The 25,968-nt window shown below is 38.9% G+C and overlaps 1 protein-coding gene across 5 annotated transcripts in view; it reads right to left on the bottom strand.

Moving 5' to 3' along the window:
• COL14A1 (collagen type XIV alpha 1 chain) overlaps window positions 1-25,968 on the bottom strand; it is a 210,989-nt gene that overhangs the window by 90,510 nt on the left and 94,511 nt on the right. For all 5 annotated transcript variants that reach the window (XM_019459943.2, XM_019459946.2, XM_019459942.2 and 2 more), the window contains exons 22-28: window positions 22,119-22,268; window positions 18,580-18,696; window positions 10,438-10,584; window positions 6,525-6,581; window positions 5,007-5,146; window positions 1,295-1,418; window positions 934-1,077 (exon numbers count right to left, since the gene is read on the bottom strand). In XM_019459943.2, coding sequence (XP_019315488.2) covers window positions 934-1,077; window positions 1,295-1,418; window positions 5,007-5,146; window positions 6,525-6,581; window positions 10,438-10,584; window positions 18,580-18,696; window positions 22,119-22,268 — 879 coding nt within the window. The remainder of the gene's footprint in view (window positions 1-933; window positions 1,078-1,294; window positions 1,419-5,006; window positions 5,147-6,524; window positions 6,582-10,437; window positions 10,585-18,579; window positions 18,697-22,118; window positions 22,269-25,968) is intronic.

The raw sequence follows: 25,968 nt of genomic DNA, 5'->3' as shown, positions 1-25,968 counted from the left end.
GCTTCAATGCAAATAAATATTAACCTACTATTTGCCAGGCATGTCTTAAATAATGTAATCTTCAGGGCGCCTGGGTGGCTCAGTCGGTTACGCGTCCTACTTCAGCTCAAGTCATGATCTCATGGTTTGTTAGTTTGAGCCCCACATTGGGCTCTGTGCTGACAGCTCAGAGCCTGGAGCCTGCTTCGGGTTCTGTGTCTCCCTCTCTCTCTGCCCCTCCCCGGCTCACGCTCTGTCTCTGTCTCTGTCTCTCTTTCTCTCTCTCTCTCAAAAATAAACATTAAAAAAGAAATTTTAAAAAAAATAATGTAATCTTCATGATAATCCAAGGAGAATTTCCATTTTACAGATGAGGAGGCTTGAGGAGTTCCTGTGATCAGGGTCCCTCCCTGGCCCTTTATAATGGGCCTTTTCACAGTAATGCACTTAATTGCTATAATTTCTTATATAGGGTGTCCTGTATGTAAATAAAGTATTAGGGAAAATACAGCAAAATAATAGATTTATAACCTGGAAAGTTTTTAAAAACTACATTGTCCAGTTAATATTAAGAAAGGTTTAGATTAGGGGCGCCTGGGTGGCGCAGTCGGTTAAGCGTCCGGCTTCAGCCAGGTCACGATCTCGCGGTCCGTGAGTTCGAGCCCCGCGTCAGGCTCTGGGCTGATGGCTCGGAGCCTGGAGCCTGTTTCCGATTCTGTGTCTCCCTCTCTCTCTGCCCCTCCCCCGTTCATGCTCTGTCTCTCTCTGTCCCAAAAATAAATAAAAAAAAAACGTTGAAAAAAAAAAATTTAAAAAAAAAAAAGAAAGGTTTAGATTAAATATTAAGAAAGATTTAGAAACATTAAAGTCATTCCGATGTAGCCTATAAATTTGTACCCACAAACAATGGCAACATGACTGGTGGCCACTACTATTTATCTGTGTAAAACTTACCATTTGATTGCATCTCCCCAGAGATTTTGTTCACATCATCTTGTGACCTGCCATCAGTTATGACCACGATGACCTTTGGGATGCCTCTCCTGGTACCTGACTCTGCAGTAAACAGACTATCTCGGACATGCTTGATTGCTTTTCCTGAAACAAAGGAAGACAACAGTTCAATTTTATTCCTTCCCACTTTTGTTTTATTGGGGAGGGAAGGGTGGGAAGGAAATTCTTAGATGAGTGAAAAATCTTTTTCAAAAAAATCTATATTACTATGCCTCCAAAATTGTCATATCAGTAATTACTAGTAATTAATTACTTTGGGTCTTTGCTGAGTTTTTGTTGTTGTTGTTGTTGTTGTTCTTACCTGTTTTGGTATTTCCTCCTTTGTATGAAATATGTTTAATTGCATCAAGAAGGGTCTCTTTGGTTTGGTAGGCGTTTAGTTTAAATTCTGTTCTGGGGTCATCAGTGAACTGAACGATTGCAACCTGGAGAGAGAAGATGTATTTGTTTTCACATATATAAAGAACTTTCCCTGGGCCAAAGAGCACACACAATGGCATGATTCACCTGTAATTTTAATTTCCTTTTTAACCCAAACACAATTTCCTTGGCTTAAAATTTTACACAGGTTACATACCAAATCTGACAACACATTAAAGAGCATGTTTGTTCTCTAAGTATTTTTCAAGAAGCAGTTTTTTTAAGTTTATTTATTTATTTTGAGAGAGAGAGAGAAAGAGTGGGGGAAGGGCATAGAGAAGGAGAGAGAGAATCCCAAGCAGGCTCCACGCTGTCAGCGCTGAGCCCTACACAGGGTTCAAGCCCACGAATTGTGAGATCATAACGTGAGCTGAAATCAATAATCAGACACTTTACAACTGAGCCACCCAGACGCCCCAGGAAACAGTCTATTTTGTTTTATTTTATTTTATTATTATCTTTTTAAATTTAAATCCAAGTTAGTTAACATGTAGTGTAATAATAATTTCAGGAATAGAATTTAGTGATTCATCACTTACATGTAACACCCAGTGCTCATCCCAAGAAGTGCCCTTCTTAATGCCCATCACCAATTAGCTCATCCCCCCACCCACCTCCCCTCCATCAACCCTCAGTTTGTTCTCTGTATTTAAGAGTCTTTTATGGTTTGTTTCCCTCTCTGTCTTTATCTTATTTTTCCTTCCCTTCCCCTATGTTCATATGTTTTGTTTCTTAAATTCCACACATGCGTGAAATCTTAGATTTGTCTTTCTCTGACTGACTTATTTCACTTAGTATAATACACTCTAATCTAGTTCCATCCATGTTGTTGCAAATGGCAAGATTTCATTCTTTTTTGATCACTGAGTAATATTCCATGGAAGCAATTTATTTTATTTTATTTTTAAATTTTTTAATGTTTATTTATTTTTCAGAGGGAGACAGACTGTCAGCAGGGGAGGGGCAGAGAGAGAGGGAGACACAGAATCTGATGCAGGCTCCAGGCTCTGAGCTGTCAGCACAGATCCTGACATGGGGTTTGAACTCCAGAGCCGTGAGAGCATTACCTGAGCCAGTCAGATGCTTAACTGACTGAGCCAACCAGGCGCCCTGTGGAAGCAGTTAATCTCTTAAAATCTCCCTTGGGCTCACAAAACTCTCTCTATAGTATGTAGGCCTTTTGCTATGTCATTTGACAGGTGGAAAAAAAGCACCCCTGTAATTGGACAAATGTCAGATAATTGGTGGTGGATTATTTACAAGGCTTTCCTCATGAAGCAAACCTGTAAAGTAATTACTACTCTTCCACTGTTTTACACACGAGGAGATGGAGGCACTCAAAAGCCCCTTACCTTACCCCAAATCCCAAAAGTGGCCACTGGCAGAACCCACAGTCAAAGCCAGATAAATCCTACTTCAAAATCTGTGTTCTTAAATACTGCAATAAAAACCTCCCTGGCTTCATTTCTTACAGTTTGCTTTTATTCCAGTGGAACTCTGGAGCCACTTTTAATTTATTGGAGTTTTGTTTGTTTTTCAGAATGATGATGGAGGGAGTAAATACAGCGTCTTCAAAGTGCTTTCTTTGATCATGTGAGACTTCAGTTGCCACCGGCTTATCAAGGTCCACAGCCAAGGAGACCACCATCTCTAGAGAACTGGCCCTGTCTCTGCTTTTCCCAACAAGTTTCTTCTTCCCCGAAATGCCTCAGCACTTTATCTATTTCTCTCTTATGGTTCCCCTTACATCCCATGTTCCTAGCCATTCCTTCATAATCTATTCCAAATCTGTTCCTATCCATGCATCTCCTTGCTACCACCCACCCCCAGGCCTCCCTCATCTCTGCGCTGGACCATGAGAGCAGCATCCCAAAGAGTCTTGCCGCTTCCACTCTTATTCTTACCCGTGTGACTATTCCCTCCACAAAAGCCAAAAATGACCTTTTTTGAAAAAGCACACCGGGGGGCGCCTGGGTGGCTCAGTCAGTTGAGCGTCTGGCTTCGGCTCAGGTCATGATCTCACGGTTGGTGAGTTCGAGCCCTGCATCGGGCCCTGTGCTGACAGCTCAGAGCCTGGAGCCTGCTGTGGATTCTGTGTCTCTCTCTCTCTGCCCCTCGCCTGCTCGTGCTCTTCCCTATCTCTCAAAAGTAAATAAACATTTAAAAAAAAAAAAAGCACATCGGATCTCTCCTTAAAGCTTTCCAGCAGCTTCCCACCGCATTTGTGATGACATCAATTCCTTCAATGTTTCACAAGAATTAAGATGATCTGGCTTTGTCTTTTTCTTCCACTTTGTTTCCTACCCCCTACGTGCCTACCCACTATGTTCTAGCCACAAGTTTTAGCATCTGAAGCCCCAAAACTCATTTTCATCTTGGGCCCTTTGTACTTCCTACCTTCCCTTTCTGGAAATTCTATTTTCGGGCTCCTCCTCACATCACCCACATCTCAGTTTGGAGGCCACCTTTCAAAGAGGTCTTTGCTGACCATGCAGTTTAAAAGAATCTTCAGTGAACTTAAATCATATAACTGTTTTCATAGCTTGCACCCCTACTTTTTAAATTTTTTTTCATGTTTATTTATTTTTGAAGGAGAGAGAGTCAGAGTGTGAGTGGGGGAGGGGCAGAGAGAGAGGGAGACACAGAATCTGAAGCAGGCTCCAGGCTCCAAGCTGTCAGCACACAGTCCGACTTGGGGCTCAAACTCTCGGACTGTGAGATCATGACCTGAGCTGAAGTCGGACGCTCAACCAACTGAGCCACCCAGGCACCCTGTTTGCATCCCTACTTTATGAATTTATTTGTTTCCTGTTTTACATCTGCCTCTCATCCTCATCCTCTTCCTGCCTTTAAGAAGATGAGCACTCTGAAACTGGGGATGTTGTCATGATCATTGTGACAGTATACTCTACCTGACCAGAATAAATCCTCAATAAATATTTATTTGATTGAATGAATAAATTTGATTTGCTTTATGTGTTACTTGATCTACAGTAATTTGTGGCCATAACCCTCTCTTTCAAGATTTTAATGTCCTCGAGGGCAGGGAAAATATTGGGTATATCCTTAGAGGAGCTACTTTGTTGTGTACATAAACATCTACTGATGTGGCCATTCCAACTTGTCTTAGTTTGCTGAATTCAATAGCTTTTAAGGATTAGCATCTTCCCAAGCTCTGTCAGGCATCAGTAAGCTGCTTCCAAACTCAGACTTGTCTATTCTCTCATTCAAAGTCAAATCCGATCATTATATTACTCATATCAACTAGCCCTAACAATAGCTTGGGATACTTTTTTTTTAATACATAGAATGAGTTAAAGATTGTTTTATGGGGGTGCCTCGGTGGCTCAGTTGGTTGAGTATCTGGCTCTTGATTTTGGGTCAGGTCATGATCTCACAGTTTGTGAGTTCAAGCCCCACGTTGGGCTCTTCACTGACAGTGCGGAGCCTGCTTGGAATTCTCTCTCTCTCCTTCTCTCTCTGCCCCTTCCCCACTCATGCTCACTTGCTCTTTCTCTCTCTCTCTCAAAATAAATAAATAAGCTTAATAAAAAAATTATTAAAAAAAAAAAAGATTGTTCTATTAGCCTTACTTGAGTTCCATCTGCACCAATCTTGTTCAGGGCTCCAACAGTGGTATACAGAAAGTTAATGATCTTATTGAAATTTTCATCTCCAATACTCCAGGATCCATCCACCATAAACACCAGGTCTGCCTTGGCAGCTCTACATACTAAAGACCAAGAATGAATTTTGAATCAGAGATAAGGAGAAAACATAGTAGTTGTCAAATCAACAAAGTAGATGATCTTTTCCTTCTGGTAACTAGAGCCCATTCCCATAGAAAAGGTATAAATAATAATATTCTAAGCTCTTAATCATTACACTTCCTGACAATCATTTCTTTCCTATGGTCAACTTCCTATTCACGACTGAGAAGCTTTTATCAAACAGGTGGAATCAGAAGAGGAAAAAAAAGATCCACCAATCTCAGTCCCCAAAAACAGAAAATGAAAGAATAGAAAAATGAGGGACTAAAGCAATTTAGAGACAGAAGTATCAACAAATGCTCTCTAGTGCTCACTTATTAAAAGAAAGCCCAAACTATTACTCTGAGCACCCTGTCCTCTGCTTATTGAGTCAGTAACTTCAGAGAAATTCAAATTCAGAAGAAAACCACGGGACACAATGGAAGCAGATTAATCTACAACGTGGTATGCATTTGGGCTGAAGCCATAAGCAAGATTTCAGCCCTGCTCTACAATTCTCTCTATACTTTCCTGCCACCCATAGGTACATGTCAGGAAATGTACCCTAATGCTAGCCCAGGGAAACTATTATCAGTAGGTATTACTGATTTCAACATAACAAGCAAAAACACACCAAGAAAAACCTACTCTACTGAAAGCATTTTTTAGTAGTCCTTTGTTGGTATCCTGTGTTGTTTCAGATTATCTATGCCTCTCTTCCCCTTATTAGTATGGATCATTGTGGCTAACTCTGTTTTATGATGAAACAAACAATTTAATCTTCAACAATCTGAATCTTTTAAACTTAGGCCAGCTGCACACAAATATTCTATGAGATAATGTGCCTTTCTCCTTTCTTTAGGGAAAAAAAAACACACTGGGTTTTTATTTTATTAAGTGCAACTTTATTCCCTCAAAGCTATTTATAATATAGAATAAACCATCTCCAGGTGAGGTAATACTCCAGGATCTGGTGTGGTTGTTCTCTTAAATTCTGAGATTAATAAAATTTTATAAATTTATGGTTTGAATTTAAAGCTAAAAAGGATCACAAGATATGCTAATTATAAGCTTATTAAAGAAAACCCCGTCCTCTGTGTCCAAGGAAAAATTAAATCAAGATTAGATTCCAACTTTGAAATGAGAGCAAAATCTATTTGAAAATATACTCAAAATGAAAATTTTACTTAATCAGAGGGCAAAAATACACCAAAATGCACGAAGGAATTACCTCTGGGATATGAAGTTGTGTTTTTAATTTTCTTCTTTGTACTCTTTTCTACTTTTTAATGTTTGTTTAATAAACAAACCCAACAGAAACCCTAAACCTAAAATCACAGCATTATCATATTATTCTTTTACCTTCTTTGGCTGGTGGAATGGTCGGAGCAAAAGTAGGTGGTTTTGTAGGAAGTGATTCTGTAAAGGAGAGGGCAAGAGAACATCAATTAGCCATCACATCTGTGGCGAAGAGAGGGAGGTCATGGAGTCATAGTTCTTCAGGAAAGTCAATGATTTTGACTATTGTCTTCTTGGAGAATTTAGCGACTACTATAAATCAGCCTCAACCTGTGAAAACTGGCTCCCTCCATCCCCTAAAACTCAGACTGAAAGCTTGAAATACCATTTTGCCACAATTCAGTTTACCCAGCAGGAGTCAATGCAATCAACCTGTCAACTACAAAGTGGTTCTAATGCTGATTTAAGGCAAGAATCTTGCCAACCTATTTCAGATTAGTCTCTGGCTGCTTTCACACATATAATAAACGTCATTTTCATTCTGCCTAACTAAGGACTGACCATCAATCCTCGCTCAATAGCCCTCTCTCCTTTCTCACCCTGCATCCCCCAGATATGGTCCCCAGTGGAATCTAATTTGCTCTCTGTTCTGCTCAGACTGAATCTGGAAAACTTTCAGTTCTGAGGACCAAATGGCAGGACATTGGGAGACTACCGTGTGTCCACATCAGTTTAACCTGGATGAGGAGGGATGAGAAGTTCATGTAATATGCAAAGTGTGGTTAACGAAAAGGAACAGAGGAAAATTCAGTGAGAGCAGTGACTATCATAGCCGTTCATGTGGCAAAGGGCAAAAAAATTATGGCATCATTAGGTAAACATCCTAAATGTTACTATATTCTTTTCTTATTCTCATCTGACACTAAAAGTTTAAGAAAAACTGAGAAATGTCTTTTTATTATCTTAGTTTAATTTGAGGGAAATCTCTCAACTAAGCATAGCCATTCGCTCTGGAGATAGTAAGCACCAAACAGCGGGAAAGATTTGAGTTCAGGCAGACTGATTATTTTTCAGGATGGTTGTAAACAGAATTCCTTCACTGGCAGGAAGGTTGGAAGAGATGAATTTTAATTTTAAGGTCTTTTCCAATTCTAAGAGACAATCAAATGAAATTATTTAAGTAAAATCAACATTAAAAAATGAGATAACTGTATATTACTGATATGGAAACTGAGATTAATTAGTATGTGAAATGAAGCAAGACATATAATACCATGGTATGATCCCATTTGTGAAACATAAAAAAATCTGATATATATATATATGATATATATCAATATATCTATATATGTCTATATAGATATAGATTGGATAGAATCTATCAGGTAGAATTTCTTGAAGGAGACCAAGCTGGGAAGAAAGAATGGGGAAAGAGGGAGGTCAACAAAGTGCTTTATACCTTTGTTGCATTATTATGGATATATATATATATATATATATATATATATATATATGTATATATATGTATATATGTATATATGTATATATATGTACATATGTATATATATATACACACATCATTTTTATCTTTTAGAGACAATTTTTGAAGCTAAAACATTTCAAAAATAAAATACAAATTGAGCTATCTTAATACCAAAACTAGGATTGTAAACCTCTCTTGAAAACACCATAAAATGCTTCCATAGCCAGATTTATTTATCTTAAAATCTGTGGAAGTAATGGGTCATCTTTATAATTGTCCATCTTCTTTAATGTGGAAAATTGAGGCATATCCTAAGTTCTAAATCCTAAGAACCAAATCAATGAGAAGCAATGGCAGACAGATCAATATGTTTGGGCAGAACATCTGGCCAAAGAATCTTTTGGGTGGGAAGAACCACAATGAACTATTAACACATATTTATATTCTCCACGTGGCATACAGATGGCCCTTGACTTCAATACGTGAGCAGTTGTCACATAGAAGACAGAGCAGTCTTGATCTGCATTGCTTCCAAAGGTTGAACTAGAACCAGTGGGTAGAAGCTACAAGAAGATAGACATCCCCAATATAAGGAAAACATTTACATCACACAGAGCTATCCAAATTAACCCTGGGTTGGTAGTTAACAGTTGTGGAGTTAGGGTTAGGGGGAGTTGAAATAGACCAGGGATCGCAAACTCAAAAATTTTTAGAGGTCGTGCAAGTAATGAATATGAGCAAAGAACTAGCCTAAACATTGAGTGGCAAACTTGAGAGCACATTTACTGTGTAAAAAGAGACAGCAGTTGGTCTCAGCAGATTAGCACCATGAGGATATATGCCTGTCCTGTGTTGTCAAATCTTTTGAACCTTCAACAAATACTTTAAAACTTGGGGGGGCGGGGGGCAGGGAAGTATGGCTCAGAGAAAACATATCTGATGGTGATATCTAACCCATGAGTATCAGTTTGTGACTTCTAAGAAGAAAGTCATGGTGATAACAAATACTTGTTCAATAAGATACAGGTAGAAAATTTCCTCAACAGGTTCTCTTGGATCTTCACCACCATATGACATGAGATAGTAGGTATTAAATTTTACTGCCGAGCAAAGAGAAGCTCAGTGATGTAGAAATGCCCAAGGCCGTAAATGTGAGAAAGAGTCCCAACCAAGCCTGTTTGACTCTAAATCTTGTGCACTACCAGGAGCCTAATAACTTTAAAATTATATGATCCTCTCTATCTATAAAACAGAACTCTAATCAGCAATAAAGAGAAAGATACTACTGATACATCCTACAACATGAATAAACCTCAAAAACACACGCTAAGTGAAAGATGTCAGATGCAAAAGACTACATATTCCTTATTTCCATTTACATAAAGTGTCCAGAAAATGCAAATGTGTAAGAAAAGAAAGCAAGTTGCCTGAGGTTAAACACAGAGGATTGTCTGTGAATGGGTATGAAAGATCTCTTTGGGTGGACAGAAATGTTCTAAAACTGGATTGTAGTATTGACTATACAACTCTTGGAATGTACTAAAAATCATTGAATTGTACACTTAAAATAGGTGACTTTTATGATATATAGGTTACACCTCAAAACTACATACGCAATATAAAATGCAGATATAGTGCACATGCAAACTCTATTTTAGAGTTATGAAATGAAGTCTTTATATCTGAAAAAAAAATGGATGATTCCATTTATTACGCTTTCATTTGAAGGTCACGCATTGTTGATGATTTCTTCCTGCTTATGCCAGACCACATAGACAATAGAACTTTCCAAATGTCAGATACATGATAGAGGGGCTACCAAGAAAACCCATCGCCTTCCACCTATTCAGATACAAATCGTCAGAGACTTCGAGCCTAAGTTCAAGATCCTGAGTTAGCCCACAAACGTTTTCCCAGAATTCACTACAATTAAAACCATTCTCATGTTTGTGGCCTTTACGTCAGGAATCCTTTATTAAAAGCCATTCCAAGAAGTTGACACTCTCCTTGGTCTTTAGAACATGTAAAAAGTGCTTTGTTTTAATTTTATACTTTGCCTTTCCCTTCAGTACATCAGATCTGCAGCCAACTTGGAAAAAGTGCAAGAGCCTCTTAAGTAGGCAATAACTCGAGGGTCAGCCATTTGGAACATCTTGGCTCCATTCCCACCTCATAGCTGTGGTAATATGCCATTGTTTGAATGTCAGGACCCGGTCCTTAAACTTCATTTCACACTCCACATACCACAAAAGTTTCTTATGGATATAGATCACAATATAGGTCATTGTTTCAAGCACTTTGCTATCATATGGCCTTATAGTCCCTTGTGAAGCATATGGAGGATGGAAAAAACCCATACAGATGACATCAGTGGGCCACATGCGGTGAATTATGGGACTGGAGAAGAGGACCAAAAACTTGTATTACAGATATTCCTGGGCAGCAATAGCTAACATTTTTCTAAATGGAATAAGGTTTTTGAATCAAAACAGGATGCCTAAAATACTGTTTGTTCACAGAGACAGGGATCAGGAGAGGACACACTTAACTTACGTGTTTTTTCCATTATGCTGACACTGGGTCCCTCAATCTCCTGAAGTTTTGTGTAAACACTGATTTTATATTCTGAATCAGGCTGAAGTCCGTAGAAGCAATGCCTGGTTGTCCCTCCGCCCACAGTGGATTCTTGCTTTTTTGTATCTAAAATCAAAGTGGAGCAAAATGTACACGCATGAAATTTTTAAAAACAGCTACCAGTAGATAACTTGCTTCTGAAACACTTACTATGCATGGCCTAATCAGATAACTTCAGAACAAATTACACTTGTTTAGGTGCTGTATCTTTTCCTAAAGAGTTAATACATCCACTGATTTTTTTGTAATTGAAAAATCACATTTTCTATGTTAAAAAAAATGAGAATAAAAGGCTCCAGAGATCAACCCTTTAATGGCAAATTATTAATGCATATAATTGTGTGTGCACATCGTAACTGATACCTTGGATCTCTTGGTGTGGAGGTGAGTATATTTTTTAGCAATTAGAATATTCTTTTACAAACATGATTCTCCAGAATACAGTCAACCAGTTACAAATCGACAAAAAGATACATCCTTTTGGCCCCATACAACTTACTACCATGCAAAAAGATGCCCTTCTTGGCAGTGGCCTAAAAATATAGGTATGGAGTTAGAAATTATAGGATACTAGGCAATCCTTATGCCTGTGGATGAAGAGGTGTTCCTCCAGGGTTTCCGGAACTTCATCCACAGATTATTTTCAGAACTGCTACAAATGCAGGCAAGAGCTTAGAGCATCACTGAGACAGCCAGGAAGTCCTCAGAATGTCCGATTTCCTACCTCTCAGGCTTAATTTTTAACCAACACTCATGATTTCTTTCAACTGCAATAAAGACTCCTAGGAAGCTTGGAGAAAGCTGCCTCTACTCTGAAAATCATTTTCTATTCTTTCAAAATCACAACTGAGTAAGTAAAACATGGTGCTTCAGTGGCTCAAGGCCCTAGTTCCAAAGTTCTGTTTGTTCTACGAAGAAGACAGCAGTATACAGCCATCTCCACAAAGAACCTTCTCTTTCTTGTCTCCACCATGGCAGAAGCACAAAGAACCTAGCAGACCTGATTAACTGTTGGCTACTTTCTTTATTCCCATACTCACAGCAAGATTGCTTCGCCTTTCTGGAGAAATTAGTGCTGGCCCTTGGGTCTGGAGTCTAGGGTAGTTGGATTTATTATACTCATCATTTTCTGAGGGCTTACTATGTGCCAGGTTCTGTGCTTTGTATTTAGTGATACAATAACCAGAAAGATAATATTAGCCAGCATTGAATGAGCATTGACCATGTGCCAGGCACTATCCTAAAGATTTTACATGTATCGGCTCATTTGATCCTTATAATAGTTATAATTGCTCCAATCTAGAGACAAGAAACCGAAGGCCAGAAAAGTTAGTAACTTAATCAAGTCCATATGGCTAAGTAGCAGAACTGAAATTAAATTCAGAACTCTAAATCACAGTCTCAGAGGACACTGCTTTAATTTCCATTAATATATCATAAAATAATGTAAGCTAAATGCTTTTTCTAAATAAAAGTTTCAGAGAGGCTGAGTGCATATGAAATGAGCAAACATGATAGCTTGCAGAGGTCAGATGAGGACCCCTTACGTGTCAGGGCTTTATCACTCCATTGGACAAAGCTGCCTACCTTGGTGGCTTTAATTACTAAAGAGTCTCAAATGGGTTTTCTTCATTGGCATAGAGCATTTATTATTTTATACTACATGGTTAATTGGTTAAAAGGAAGAATTGATGCTACCATGAAAAGAACAATTATTTAAAAAGATCTAGATTGATCTTAGTTTTACCCATAAGTTGTATCCATCTACTTAATGCCTTATATAACTTTATTTCTAGGAATTTAAAAATCCAGTGTTAAAAAACTGCATTGATTAAACACATTACACATATTATTTGCTGGTTAAAAAAGAACTCCTTCAAACTGTTAATTGAAGTTTATTAAATATAAATAAAATATAGAAAACAAAAACAGAACAGTACAAAATATAAAAATGTTAATTTTTCTATTTTGAAAGAATAATACCTATTAAATTTCAATCTGTAATTTAATATATAATGGAACAAAACATACATGTGTTATAACATACATTTATTAGAACAGACATGATATATATCATTTAAAACTTGTCCATGGACAAAATCCTTCTTTGAAAAATACAAATAAGATTTTTAAAACTATAAGTAAATTAAAGCCACTTATTAAATGGAATGTGAAAATTATTTTTTTATTTTTATGATTGATAATATAAAGGAGTTTCAAAAGTGAACTTCATATAATCTTTAGTAATATATTTGTTCAGAGTGACTTAAGGTCTACTTCAAAAATTTTCTTATCTATGTGACAAAATGATGAAATAAAAAATTGTTGGGGCACCTGGTTGGCTCAGTTGGATAAGCATCTGACTTTGGCTCAGGTCATGATCTACAGTTCATGAGTTTGAGCCCTGCATCAGGCTCTCTGTTGTCAGCACAGAGACCGCTTCAGATCCTCTGTAAGCCCCCCGTCTCTGCTTCTCCCTAGCTGGTTCTCTCTCTCTCTCTTTTTCTGTCTCTCTCAAAATAAATTTTAAAAATGACTTAAAAATTTTCCCAGGTGTTTGTGAGATTACATCTTGCTGTGATAGGAATTCGATAGTAAGGAAATGTTCATAAACCCTGCACTCTGTTTTGTTGCCGTCCCAGTTCAGTCTGTGGTTCCCAGGTTCAGGACCCCACATGAGCTGTTTCTTTCTAACCCTTACCCACAACTTTGGAGCCTCTTGCAAGCTTTTGTGAGTCACCTATAAAACAAAAATTTTCTAAACCCTTATGGCATGGATATTTATCCATTTCCATAAAAGCTTCCAGGAACTCTACAGGAATCAATTCTAGAAAAGTGCTTTTCTGTCATCTCTATTTCTCATGGATGTTCATGCACTTTATTAACCCTCAACAATAGAATATAAATTGATTTTACTGTTAAGCAACAACATAAAAATCTCAAAGCCATGGGAAAACTGGAACAGGCACTGTAAAATTTTGGGAAATGATATTACTTTAATTCCCAATAACAACAAAGAGGGGTTACATGAATGGGGATGTACCCATGTTGCTTTTGGCATGTGTGATTTAGGTCTAATGGCTTAGCCGTAAAAGAAAACATTTAAACTGATCAAATGATGACTGATTTCCTCAACTCTTTGTGCCAAAAGCAAGGAGTTAATTTATCTTTTTGGAACAGGAGAAGAAATTCTGTCTTTGTGCATTCATTCTTATGAACCATGGCTAAATACATTCTCTGGGTTATTGTGCTGAAAACGATGCCACCAGCTTGACTCACCAAAATGTCCTATGAGTAGTTACTGAGATGCACAAGCAAAGAATATCCAGGATCCAGGATACTCTGCTGGAATTTTATGACATAAATGCTTCCAATCTCTAGGTCTCTCAAATACTCTGACACACAATCATAATGTCACTGCCGGGACACCTGGGTAGCTCAGTCGGTTAAGCGTCTGACTTTGCTTAGGTTATGATCTCGTGGTTTCTGAGTCTGAGCCCCATCTCAGGCTGGCTGCTGTTAGGGAAGGGCCCACTTGAGATCCTCTGTCCTCCTGTCACTGCCCCTCCCCGACTTGCATGCTCACTCGCGCTCTCTCTCTCAAAAATAAATAAACATTCAAAAATAAATAAAATGGTCATAATGTCACTGCCTCAAAAAGCTTAATCTTGAGACTATGTTTTGTTTCATGCGATCTTTTGTTTTGGATCTGGTGTCTGGTAAGGGAGGCTCTCCACTATGCTGCAATTATGTTGATGATACTGCAAAATTGGCATTTCAACATTCAGTGACAGAAGACAAGTTGAGCATTCTTTGAAATCTTCCTTAAGCAGTCTAACAAGAAATTCACCAAGTTATGGGGACTACAAAGGGAATAAAGTATTTGGGATCATGTGGCATCTAAATACATGAACTTAAAGGGAAATGATATACCCAACCTTGGATGCCAAGTCAACTCAAAAATAGCTTGGAGAACGAGACAGAATTCCAGAGCATCCACAGAACTAACGGAAACTCTCTTGGAATTCTGAGCTACCTAAGACCAACCAAAAGTCTCTGACTTGGTCCGTCCTATCATTAACCAAAAGCCTACAATTTAATTTGGCAAATGGATGAGTGACTCAAACACAGATTTATTTCAGTCTCTCCTGAGAGGACCTCATCCTTCTGGTAATCTTTCTTTCTTTTTTTTTTTTTTTTTTCCTTCTTGGCTATAAAAAAAGTCATAATATTAAATGGGTAGAGGACATCTGTTGTTTTTGCCTGTCTTGCAACCATTCTCCCTTTCTTTGAATCTATTTTTCCCCACTCTTGGTCTTTATGATTTGGGAAAAAACTGAGTAACAACCCTTCTCCCCTCCAGATACAGAGGTGGGAGGCAACCAGGTCCGACCAGTCGGTTTATTTCATGCCCTTGAACTCAATGACAGATTTAGGGGCATGTGACCCAAGCCAAGCCACTATGACTCAGTTCCTGGACTTTTGTTGGAATTATTGAGAAAGAAAAGCTCTTTTTTTACTCAGGCCGGTTAAGCTGTAAACTGGGAGGTGTCATTCTGGATCCGACTGGGGCCAACTCAGAGAATCTGGCCGAGGATGAGTACAGAGCAAGAGAAGGGAGCAAGACTTCATCTTGATGGCATTGTTTGAACACTTAGATCCAGATGTGCCTGGTTCCGGACACTTCTAAACTTCTCAGTAGTCAATAAATTGACCCTTTTGTCTAAGCTCCTTTTATCTGCATCCCTACCATTTACAAACAAACCTAAATGATACAGCCTGGCCACTTTATTCACAAAAATCTTGGAAATTTGTAGGTATTACCTTAGATAAAAGCCTCAAAAAAAGCCTCAATTTTAGAGAAACTGAAGCCCAGAGAGTTGACCAGCAATTATGGTCAAAGCCGAGGGCCTCTCCACTGACTTCATCTCAGAATACAAGTGCATGTGACCAGACCATGGGGATTATATTTTTTAAAAAACTGGAAAAAATTACCTGTCAAACAGTAAGAATTTGTCAGAAACATTAAAAAATATGTCACTCGGGGATAAAGCTTTTCTCCATCACATGGAGGAATCAGATCCCATTTCTCTCTAGTATCTCCTCTGGGATAGAAGGACTAAACATTCGCACAGGTAGCATAGGTAGCCAATGGGAGACACTACAAAGTTAAAACAGAGGGGGCCCTGAAACTCATCTCCCCATGGAAGAATCTGCATCTGACCACAAGTCCTTCAAAGGCACCAATCAGGATAATGATTTTATTTCTCTGTAAAATAAACAAACTCCACCTCAAATCAAGCTCCTAGATACAGAGAACAGACTCATGGTGGCCAGAGGCAGGTGTTGGGGGGGGGGGGGGTGGGTAGGAGAAATGGGTGAAGGAAGTTAAAAAATGTTAGAGAGAGAAAGAGAAAGAAAGAACAAAAGAAAGAAAGAAAGAAAGAAAGAAAGAAAGAAAGAAAGAAAAAAGAAACACAACTGAATTTTTCCCTACTCTAAAGTAGGAAGACTATCCCTTGATCTAAATAAACTATATGTTAAACCATTTAAACATATTCCCTACTGCTATCCCCATACTCCCTCCCCACTCCCAACACTCCTCTTTGAGGTAGACTGTCAGTTAGAAACTGTTGCTGCCCATTAATTAATATTCTTCAGTTAGACAACTGGATGAATGAGATGTAAGCTAATTGGGCTCATAAATCTCCTAGCTATAAATGTTGATGAAAAACCAATTGAGCAACACTTTGTTCATTCTTGTTTAATTGAGCCTTGAATGTAAGGCTCAGTTGAAGAGGTTTTTGGCAGCCTGGAGATAATACCAAGGGAGGACAAGTTAACTTCACTTGAAGACAGAAGGAAATGTGGACTCATTTGTTTGTTTGTTTGTTTGTTTGTTTGTTAACAAAGATCTTGGCTTCAAAAAAGAGATTTGTGAGGTTTTAGACTACCAGATCAATGCTATCACACACATCTCTCATGTCCTCTGATGACAATCCCAGTGCTATTTTGCAAATATGCTAAGATGAAAACATTTAAATAAAAAATATACTTATAGAGCTTACTAATTCCATTGACAAAGTCAGTTTCAATGTATGTTTATGTCAGTCTATATAACTAAAATTTTTATGAAAGCCAATGAATATCCATAGGAGCCTATGTCCCTTCATGTCAACTTCCTGAATGACACAAAAGGATAAAAGTATTGTGGGGCAGTTTAGGAGTGTGATTTTTATCATTAGTAATTTTTTAAAGCTTAACAAATACCACTAAATGTCAACCCTTCTCTATGAAAATGTGATTTAGCCTGTCTTATAAAGATATGTGAAACATGACTCCTCAAGATTTTGTAGTCATTTCTCAAACAGTAGCATACCTTTCATGTACTTCTGCTTAAACATCTCATAAATCATATTAAATACAACCACAAAATCCATATGACTTGTCCTGACATTTCCTCACTCAGTGTTTATTTCAGCATAAAGCCACTCCTATATGTTTAGTCATGCCAGGCTAAAGGGATCCTTAAAGTATCACACACAGGGAATCAAGGAATTAGTGGCTTAGCACGTCGATTGAGACAATGCCTTGGCTGGGGTTGGCAGAAGTCTCTTTTTGTGTCGCTCATATTCTATTCTCATATTCTCAGCGTATCTCCAAATGCTCTCACCTCTCTACTAACCTGTGCTTTCCACTTTCCTGCTTTTTTTAAGAGAGAGAATGCAAACAAGCGAGGGACAGAAGGAGAAAGAGAATCCCAAGCAGGTTCCACGCTCAGAGTGGAGCCCAATGTGGGGCTTGATCCCACAACCCTGGGATCATGACCTGAGCTGAAATCAAGAGTCAGATGCTCAATGGACTGAGCCAAAAAAAAAAAAAAAAAAAAAAGCCTGCTTTTTTCAATTAAACAAAAATGAATAAGAAATAATCATGGGGAAACCATGATTATTTGTCCAGAAAGAAAATTTTTTAACAATTTTATTACCAATTTTGAAAGGTTAAAAGAATCACTTGGAATTCTCCAGCGTCTTCTAGAGTCTCCCCCAAATAACAAGATATATCTTTTGCACCGATAATACAGTATTTAATCTGATAAATCAGATTAAAGTAATTTTCATTATTTGATCTCATCTTCTGAATATTTTGCAAGCTGATAATAGTCCCTACAAACTTACTTTTTGGGAATCAGCCTTTTGTTGTTGTTCTTCAAACTTTTTTTTTTTTTTAATATATGAAATTTACTGTCAAATTGGTTTCCATACAACACCCAGTGCTCATCCCAAAAGGTGCCCTCCTCAATACCCATCACCCACCCTGCCCTCCCTCCCACCCCCCATCAACCCTCAGTTTGTTCTCAGTTTTTAACAGTCTCTTATGCTTTGGCTCTCTCCCACTCTAACCTCTTTTTTTTTTTTCCTTCCCCTCCCCCATGTTCTTCAAACTTTTAATGAAAATAGGCAGACATTTCTAGTTTTTCAACTTTGAAACAAAGTTCCAAATTTAGATGTTCTTGAGAACAGTAATGCTGAAAAACCTGCCTATGATGGCATAGATCTTAAACCATCTCTTGAATGAGAGTTTATTGTTCACCATTTATCCTCCAAAATAAAGAGAGTCAGTCAGTAAGAAAACCATTAAAATCAAAATGAGATCCCCATGGAGTAACACTAAAATAATAACACCATATCATTTTAACGTACGTTAGTCATGGCTATTTGTCTCCTATTGCCAATAGCAGCTTCCATTCTCTGGAGGTTAACGTGGGCAAAGCACTGTCGCAAATGTTTCACGCGGAGTTATCGCCACGTAATCCTCCAGAATGCCACAAGATCAGCACTGTGGTTATACCCATTAACAGATGAGAAAACAATCATTTGGAGAGGTTAAATAATCGGCTTCCCTAGCCATTCTGACTCCATACCCCGCATGATCCATCATATAACATTGGCTCCTCAAGAAGAGAGCTCTAGTCTGTTACTTGCATGTTGTCCACAGAGATTTACACAGAACTAAGTACGTGAGCGCTTCACAAAATCATCCGTGATAGGTGGCACTTACCCTGGAGCGATTCGATGACCACTCTGTAGGCAGTGGCATGGCGATGCACCTGCCACCGGGCACACAAGCTGGTCATTTGAACCTGCTCTGCTTGAAGATTGGTCACACCCAAAAACACTATAATGAAAAGAAACACACCTATGTCACACTACAGACAACGCCACAAATGTCCCCAAGTCTGAAATTAACTTTAACCCAATAACATTCTAATTCACAGTTCCCATAGCCAGTGGTGGGAAATCCATGAACTCACAATAAATTAGTGCACAAAAGATAACTATTTTATTACTTGAGAGAGAAGTTGCAAAACATGTATAAATATGGTCTGTTTTACACTTGTAAACAAAAAGGGAAATAGTCACAGAAAAAAGACCAGATGTAATGGATGGTGAAATTCTGGTTTTTTTGTTTTTTTTTTTAATTTTTTTTTTAACGTTTATTTATTTTTGAGACGGAGAGAGACAGAGCGTGAACGGGGGAGGGTCAGAGAGAGGGAGACACAGAATCTGAAACAGGCTCCAGGCTCTGAGCTGTCAGCACAGAGCCTGACGCGGGGCTCGAACTCACGGACCATGAGATCATGACCTGAGCTGAAGTCGGCCACTCAACCGACTGAGCCACCCAGGCGCCCCGAAATTCTGTTTTTTTATCTGATTTTTAATCTGTCTTTATTTATGTTTTCTAAATATTCCACAATTAATATAATACTTTTATAATAAAAAATCAAATACAATATGCACTTATCAACCATTGAAGGATAGCCTTGGCTTAAATAAAAAGGAAAGCAAAATAGACAAAGGGAAGTCTTACTCAAACAGGAGTTTCATAAGGACCGGCCTTCAAAACATGATTGAAGGGAAATGAACATATTTTTGAAAATGTAAAAATGAAAGATTTAACACAGATAAAAAATTATAAAAATCAAACACAAAGATTCCTATTAATTTTAGAACACTGTGATATACAAAAATGATTCACAGAAAGGTTATTTTGGGAAGCAATAAAAATAGTATTTCTCCAATACAATAAAGGAGTAAGTATCTGGCATTTATCATTTAGACTCGAAAAGAACACAATTAAAAATTAATATGTATATTCTCCAATGACCTCTGACTTTCATCCACATCATTTTCTTACTTTTCCCTCTCTCTTAGCTACCTTTATAATAAAAATAGTTTAAAATTATTTTTCAAAATGGTAAAAAAAAATCTTATCTAATCAAAATTTACATTTTCACATTGTTCTTTTCTGTTAGACCAGAGAGAGAAGACCTCTTTTCCAAAGGCCAAATAAATGAGCCCTGTTGTTCCATAAAAAAAAGGAAATTGTTAATGATTTATGTAACCACACCAAATTTTAAAGAAATCTTAAATTAACTTATTTGCCATTGTATGGGCTTTTATTTTGCTTGGGAGAAAGAGAGAAAACAAATAATAAGCCCATCTAACTTTTCCTTTAAAGACAGAATATAAAACAATTCAATACTCTTAATGTTTTAAAATATATGTGGAATACCCAACACACTTCTTGAAGAAGAGAAGAGGGATGGAACAGAAGAAAGAAAGATGCAAAGAAAGGAAGATAAATGGAAACAAGACAGAGCAGGGAGAAGAGAGGTCAATAAAAAAAATCACAGAGACAGAAAAAGTGGCCCAGACAGAAAGGGTAATTACTCTAGAGGAGGAAATGAAAATCAGCTAGTGAAGGGGAGAGACTGAGTGGGAAAGTGCACAGGGGATTCTAGGGTGCTCCTAAGGAATGGGATTGTTGTAATAGAACAACAGAGGGAAATCACTTGGAGGTTACTGTAATGCCCAGAATGGCATTACTTTACCAGCCAAGTACAAGATCAGAACCATAGACCAAGGCCTTCCTAGATCTGTTGAAGACAGACTATTTCTTTTGAGATTAAATTGATTCTGTAATCTAGCCTTTAAGGTCTTAAGATATTCCATTAAAAAAGGTTCAGGAAGCCTCCTCTAACGAAAAGCCCGGACCTATCTAAAATTTAGGTGGCCAAATAGAGGTGGCTTGGGGTCTGGTTTAATATATGCCTCATTCTTGATTGTTCCATTCATTGATTAATTATTTGGTTAGGGATGACAATGACATATGGGCCAAAGGTGTAAAGCACAATTATTACAATAATAATAATGCTTATTCACTAGTGCTTGCCATATGGCAGATCATTTTTACACATTATTTCTGGAGGCCTCACAATCAGGATATTGTCTTCATTTTAGAGTTGAGAGAACTTGAGCTCAGAGAAGTTTAGTAATCTGCTCAAGGTCACAGCTATTTTTTTTTCACTTTTATATTTTATTTTATTTTATTTTATTTTATTTTATTTTATTTTATTTATTTATTTTTCAATATATGAAATTTATTGTCAAATTGGTTTCCATACAACACCCAGTGCTCATCCCAAAAGGTGCCCTCCTCATTACCCATCACCCACCCTCCCCTCCCTCCCACCCCCCATCAACCCTCAGTTTGTTCTCAGTTTTTAACAGTCTCTTATGCTTTGGCTCTCTCCCACTCTAACCTCTTTTTTTTTTTTTTCTTCCCCTCCCCCATGCGTTTCTGTTAAGTTTCTCAGGATCCACATAAGAGCGAAACCATATGGAATCTGTCTTTCTCTGTATGGCTTATTTCACTTAGCACAACACTCTCCAGTTCCATCCACGTTGCTACAAAAGGCCAGATTTCATTCTTCCTCATTGCCACGTAGTATTCCATTGAAGGTCACAGCTGTTAAGTAGCAAATTTAAGGTTTCTACTTTTGATTATACCGTAAGTATCATTCCAGTATCATCTACCTGGGGCAGGTGGAGCTGATAGCACTGAGGATGATGCCAACTAGCAACAGCCACACCATTTTTATTTTTGTCATTTATGTATCATCTTTCGTGTGTATTGAAAATCCTGGTCTTCTGTTTAGAGTAATTATGTGGGTTTTGAAAAGTATTTAAGTAAAAAAATGTAAGTCGGTTTAAAGAAATATATTAAACAGATGGTGTGGCCAACGAGAAGTCCCAGATGGTATGCAGACTGCGTGAAAACCCTTAAAAGGTACAGAAGGAAGTCCTTTTTGTATCTTTTATGGATGGTGTGTGTGTGTGTGTGTGTGTGTGTGTGTGTGTGTGTGTGTGTGTTCACATAAGTGGGGAGGGGCAAAGACTTTGAGAAAAGCCAAACTTTGGTCCAACTTTGACTGGCGTTGGCCATGTCGCTACAGACTGGTTGGAAAATTTCACCTAATGTGAAAAATGCCAACAAAGACTTTCCAGAAGGAAATCCTATCCGCCACCATCAAGTATATTTGCATGCCAGGTTCTGACATTCCGCCTGCCAACCGGGACTCTGAACTACAGCCCTGAGTAAGGAGCACACCTTTCTTTCCATGAAACACCATCCAGAAAGGGCAATGCTGAGGAAAATAAAAAACAACCGCCAAGTTAAAGCAGGGGTTGAGTTACAGCGAAAACAAAGCAGCAAAACCACATGCAGGGGCTGAGGCGATGGGACATCGGTCTTACGTGTTTTCACCACGCCTGTCAGAGCGTCGCTGAAGCCTGAGGCCTGGGAGGCAAATATTTTCACGTTGTAGTCCATTCCGCTGAGGAGGTTTGTGATAAGAATGGTGTTAATGCCAGATCCCACAAACGTCTCCAGTGTTGGGCCAGCAACTAGGGGAGAAAGAGTATATTTCAGTTACACCAGAAGATGGAAAAATGGAAACACTCTTGACAGGAATTGTACTTACCCGACTGTGTTACAGTTGCCCGGAATTACATACAAGATAAACAGCAGAGCTGGGGGTTTGAACCTAGCCCCATGTGGCTCTGGAACTTACATACCTGACTACCGTGCTAGGGCTCTTTTTAGGAACCTACTCCTTCTTCTCAAATATAGTTCTTTCCCTAGTGCTTACTCAGAGAAGCGGGTCCACCTCACAATCCACCATAGGCCATACTGTGCGGCCTTCACAGTGGAGCTACTGTCTAGTCATAGGCTTTGGGGCACTTGCCAAACTAAAGAAGCCATTCTCAATTGCCCCGTTGAGACACCCCTTGTCTCCAGGAGGCATGCAAGTGGCAGTAGCAGCAAATTTGTCACAGACGCTATGCTATACCTTGCCACATGGGGGTTCAGCCTATATGTTGCCACTATTAGTTCTATCCCCTCCCCTTAACACTTTTTTTATTTATTTACTTTGAGAGAGAGAGAGAAAGAAAGAGCGCAAGAGTATGAGTGGAAGAAGGGCAGAGAAAGAGGAAGAAAGAGAATCCCAATCAGGCTCTGTGCTGTCGGTGTACAGACCGATGTGGGGCTCGATCCCACAAACCATGAGCTCACACCCTGAGCTGAATTCAAGAGTTGGAGGCTCAACCTACTGAGCCACCCAGGCGCCCCTCTCCTAGCATTTTTAAGAACAGACAGATGACACCACTACTATTCCAAGGCCCTTGACCAGTTAGCTTTGTTGAGCCTTTACATTTTTCCCCTCTTTTTCAGCCCAGTGGAGTCTTTAGCATTAAAAACATTCCTTGATAAGTCCTCTACAAACTTATTTACCTCCTGCCTTTTCCCATCTGTACTCATTCTTTAAGAGTTTTGAGTTAGTAACAAGTTCCTAAAATACTTCTGACTTTACTTCAGAACCCCCTTCCAACAATGCATTTATATATTTCTGTATGTACATGTTATCTCCATAGAGATTTTCTCAGGAACCAAACTCTCCATTCAAATGACCACATACCACATTCCACTTGATTTAGAGCAAGATGTCTCAGCCTCAGTGCTACTGACATTTTGGGCTGCATAATTCTTAACTCTGGGGCAGCGGGGGGCAGGTACTGTGACTCGTAGGATGCTTAACAGTACCCACCAGATGCCAATAGCAACCCCCTACCCCCCCCCCCCAAGTTGTAGCAACCCAAAACATCTCTGTTGGGCAGCAAAACTCCATCAACTGAGAACCACTGGCTCAACACAAAGCTACTTTCCCTCAGAAAATCTGATAGACATCTACAAAATGGTCCAAGAACAAATCCAACAACGCTGTTTTACAAATTAACACATGCCTCGGGCCTAAAGAAAAGAAACCAAAAAACTGTGATGGATCCTAAAGAACCAGTCTTAAGCAGGCTAATTCACCCATGGTATATTCTTGCTATTTCACCTTCATGGTTCATAGAGATGTTTGTCCGGAGAAATCGGAGGGGGACGGGTATTTTACTTGTATGGACCTGGATAATAGGACACAATAGAAAAAGCTGAAAAGTGTTACAGAGGCAAGAGCAACAGCTCAGAGGACACATCGAGCCTAATGTGCTCTTTGAGGGCAGAAAGAGGTTTTTAATGGCCCAAGAATACTCTTTATGTTTTCTTCCCAAATAAGTCAACATAAGGAGAGAAGATCTTTCTTATGAATAATCAGAGTATGAAGGCCCAGGTCCAGAAAATGGACAAAATCCCTCTAGTATCTATATTTAGTCTCCTGTTTAAACTTCACAGAAGTGCTAAGTGTCGGGCGCTGATACCGTAACAGGTGAAGTCATTCATGGCCTCATCTCCACAGACGTGTGGATCCAAGGTACAACCGCCCCCGTTTGCACCATTCTCCTGTTTTCAGGATATAAAGATGTAGCAGGTAAGGAGGGAGGGATCTCCTCATCAAGGCGGCTAACGGGCTAATGGAAAAGCCTTTTACTACCATGACCTCAGGGCTTTGAGGAATTTTATACCCCAACACAGCTTCCAAAATGAAGACACTAAGAAGTTGGTAGGTCAACCTTTTCCTACTAATCCAAGAAGTAAGAGGTAGAGGAGGAATTAGAAATTAGAGATTCTAAGTGTTTAGGGTTTATATATCCACTGAGCCACGGAAGCTTCCTACTCCTACCAACTCAAGGTTTCCTTCAGCTGGTTCCTTGTCTGGGATGTGCCTAGGTTAGGTGCATAACAAGTATGTATTCTGCTCATAAACGCGCCCAGTCATTTTTGTTTTGTTTTGTTTTGTTTTTTTTAATATGAAATTTATTGTCAAATTGGTTTCCATACAACACCCAGTGCTCATCACAAAAGGTGCCCTCCTCAATACCCATCACCCACCCTGCCCTCCCTCCCACCCCCCATCAACCCTCAGTTTGCTCTCAGTTTTTAAGAGTCTCTTATGCTTGCTTTGGCTCTCTCCCTCTCTAACCTCTTTTTTTTTCTTTTCTTTTTTTCTTCCCCTCCCCCATGGACTTCTGTTAAGTTTCTCAGGATCCACATAAGAGTGAAAACATATGGTATCTGTCTTTCTCTGTATGACTTATTTCACTTAGCATCACACTCTCCAGTTCCATCCACGTTGCTACAAAAGGCCAGATTTCATTCTTTCTCATTGCCATGTAGTACTCCATTGGGAATATAAACCACAATTTCTTTATCCATTCATCAGTTGATGGACATTTAGGCTCTTTCCATAATTTGGCTATTGTTGAGAGTGCCACTATAAACATTGGGGTACAAGTGCCCCTATGCATCAGCACTCCTGTATCCCTTCGGTAAATTCCTAGCAGTGCTATTTCTGGGTCATAGAGTAGGTCTATTTTTAATTTTTTGAGGAACCTCCACACTGTTTTCCAGAGCGGCTGCACCAGTTTGCATTCCCACCAACAGTGCAAGAGGGTTCCCATTTCTCCACATCCTCTCCAGCACGTATAGTCTACTGATTTGCTCATTTTAGCCACTCTGACTGGTATGAGATGATATCTGAGTGTGGTTTTGATTTGTATTTCCCTGATGTGGAGTGATGTTGAGCATCTTTTCATGTGCCTGTTGGCCATCTGGATGTCTTCTTTAGAGAAGTGTCTATTCATGTCTTCTGCCCATTTCTTCACTGGATTATTTGTTTTTTGGGTCCCAGTCATTTTTTTGGTGGGGTCATAACTTTAACGTTCTGATAATATCTATCCTAACAATGATCATACAAGGAAAAAAAGGTTTTTTCATAAAAGGTGGGACTCTTCCCACTTCTCAAAACTAAAGATGAAATCAAAGATAGATGGAAAAACAAAACAAAAATAACATCTTAAAATCAATTTTAGGTGCACCTGAGGGGCTCAGTCAGGTAAGCATCTGACTTTTGATTTAGGCTCAGGTCAGGATCTTGCAATCTGTGAAGTCAAGCCCCATGTAGGGGTCTGCACTGACAGCACAGAGACTGCTTGGGATTCTTTCTTTCTCTCTGCCCCTTCCCTCTTCATACGTGTGCTCTCACTTTCTTTTCTCTCAAAATAAATAATAAACTTTAAAACAAAGAAACCATTTTAGGGGCGCCTGGATGCTCAGTCGGTTAAGCGTCCGACTTCCGCTCAGGTCATGACCTCACTGCTCTTG

Source organism: Panthera pardus, unplaced genomic scaffold (assembly GCF_024362965.1).
Source record: "Panthera pardus isolate Hobbes unplaced genomic scaffold, ASM2436296v1 HiC_scaffold_7, whole genome shotgun sequence".
Classification (NCBI taxonomy): Eukaryota; Metazoa; Chordata; class Mammalia; order Carnivora; family Felidae; genus Panthera; species Panthera pardus.
This window is presented reverse-complemented; position numbering and strand designations above follow the sequence as displayed.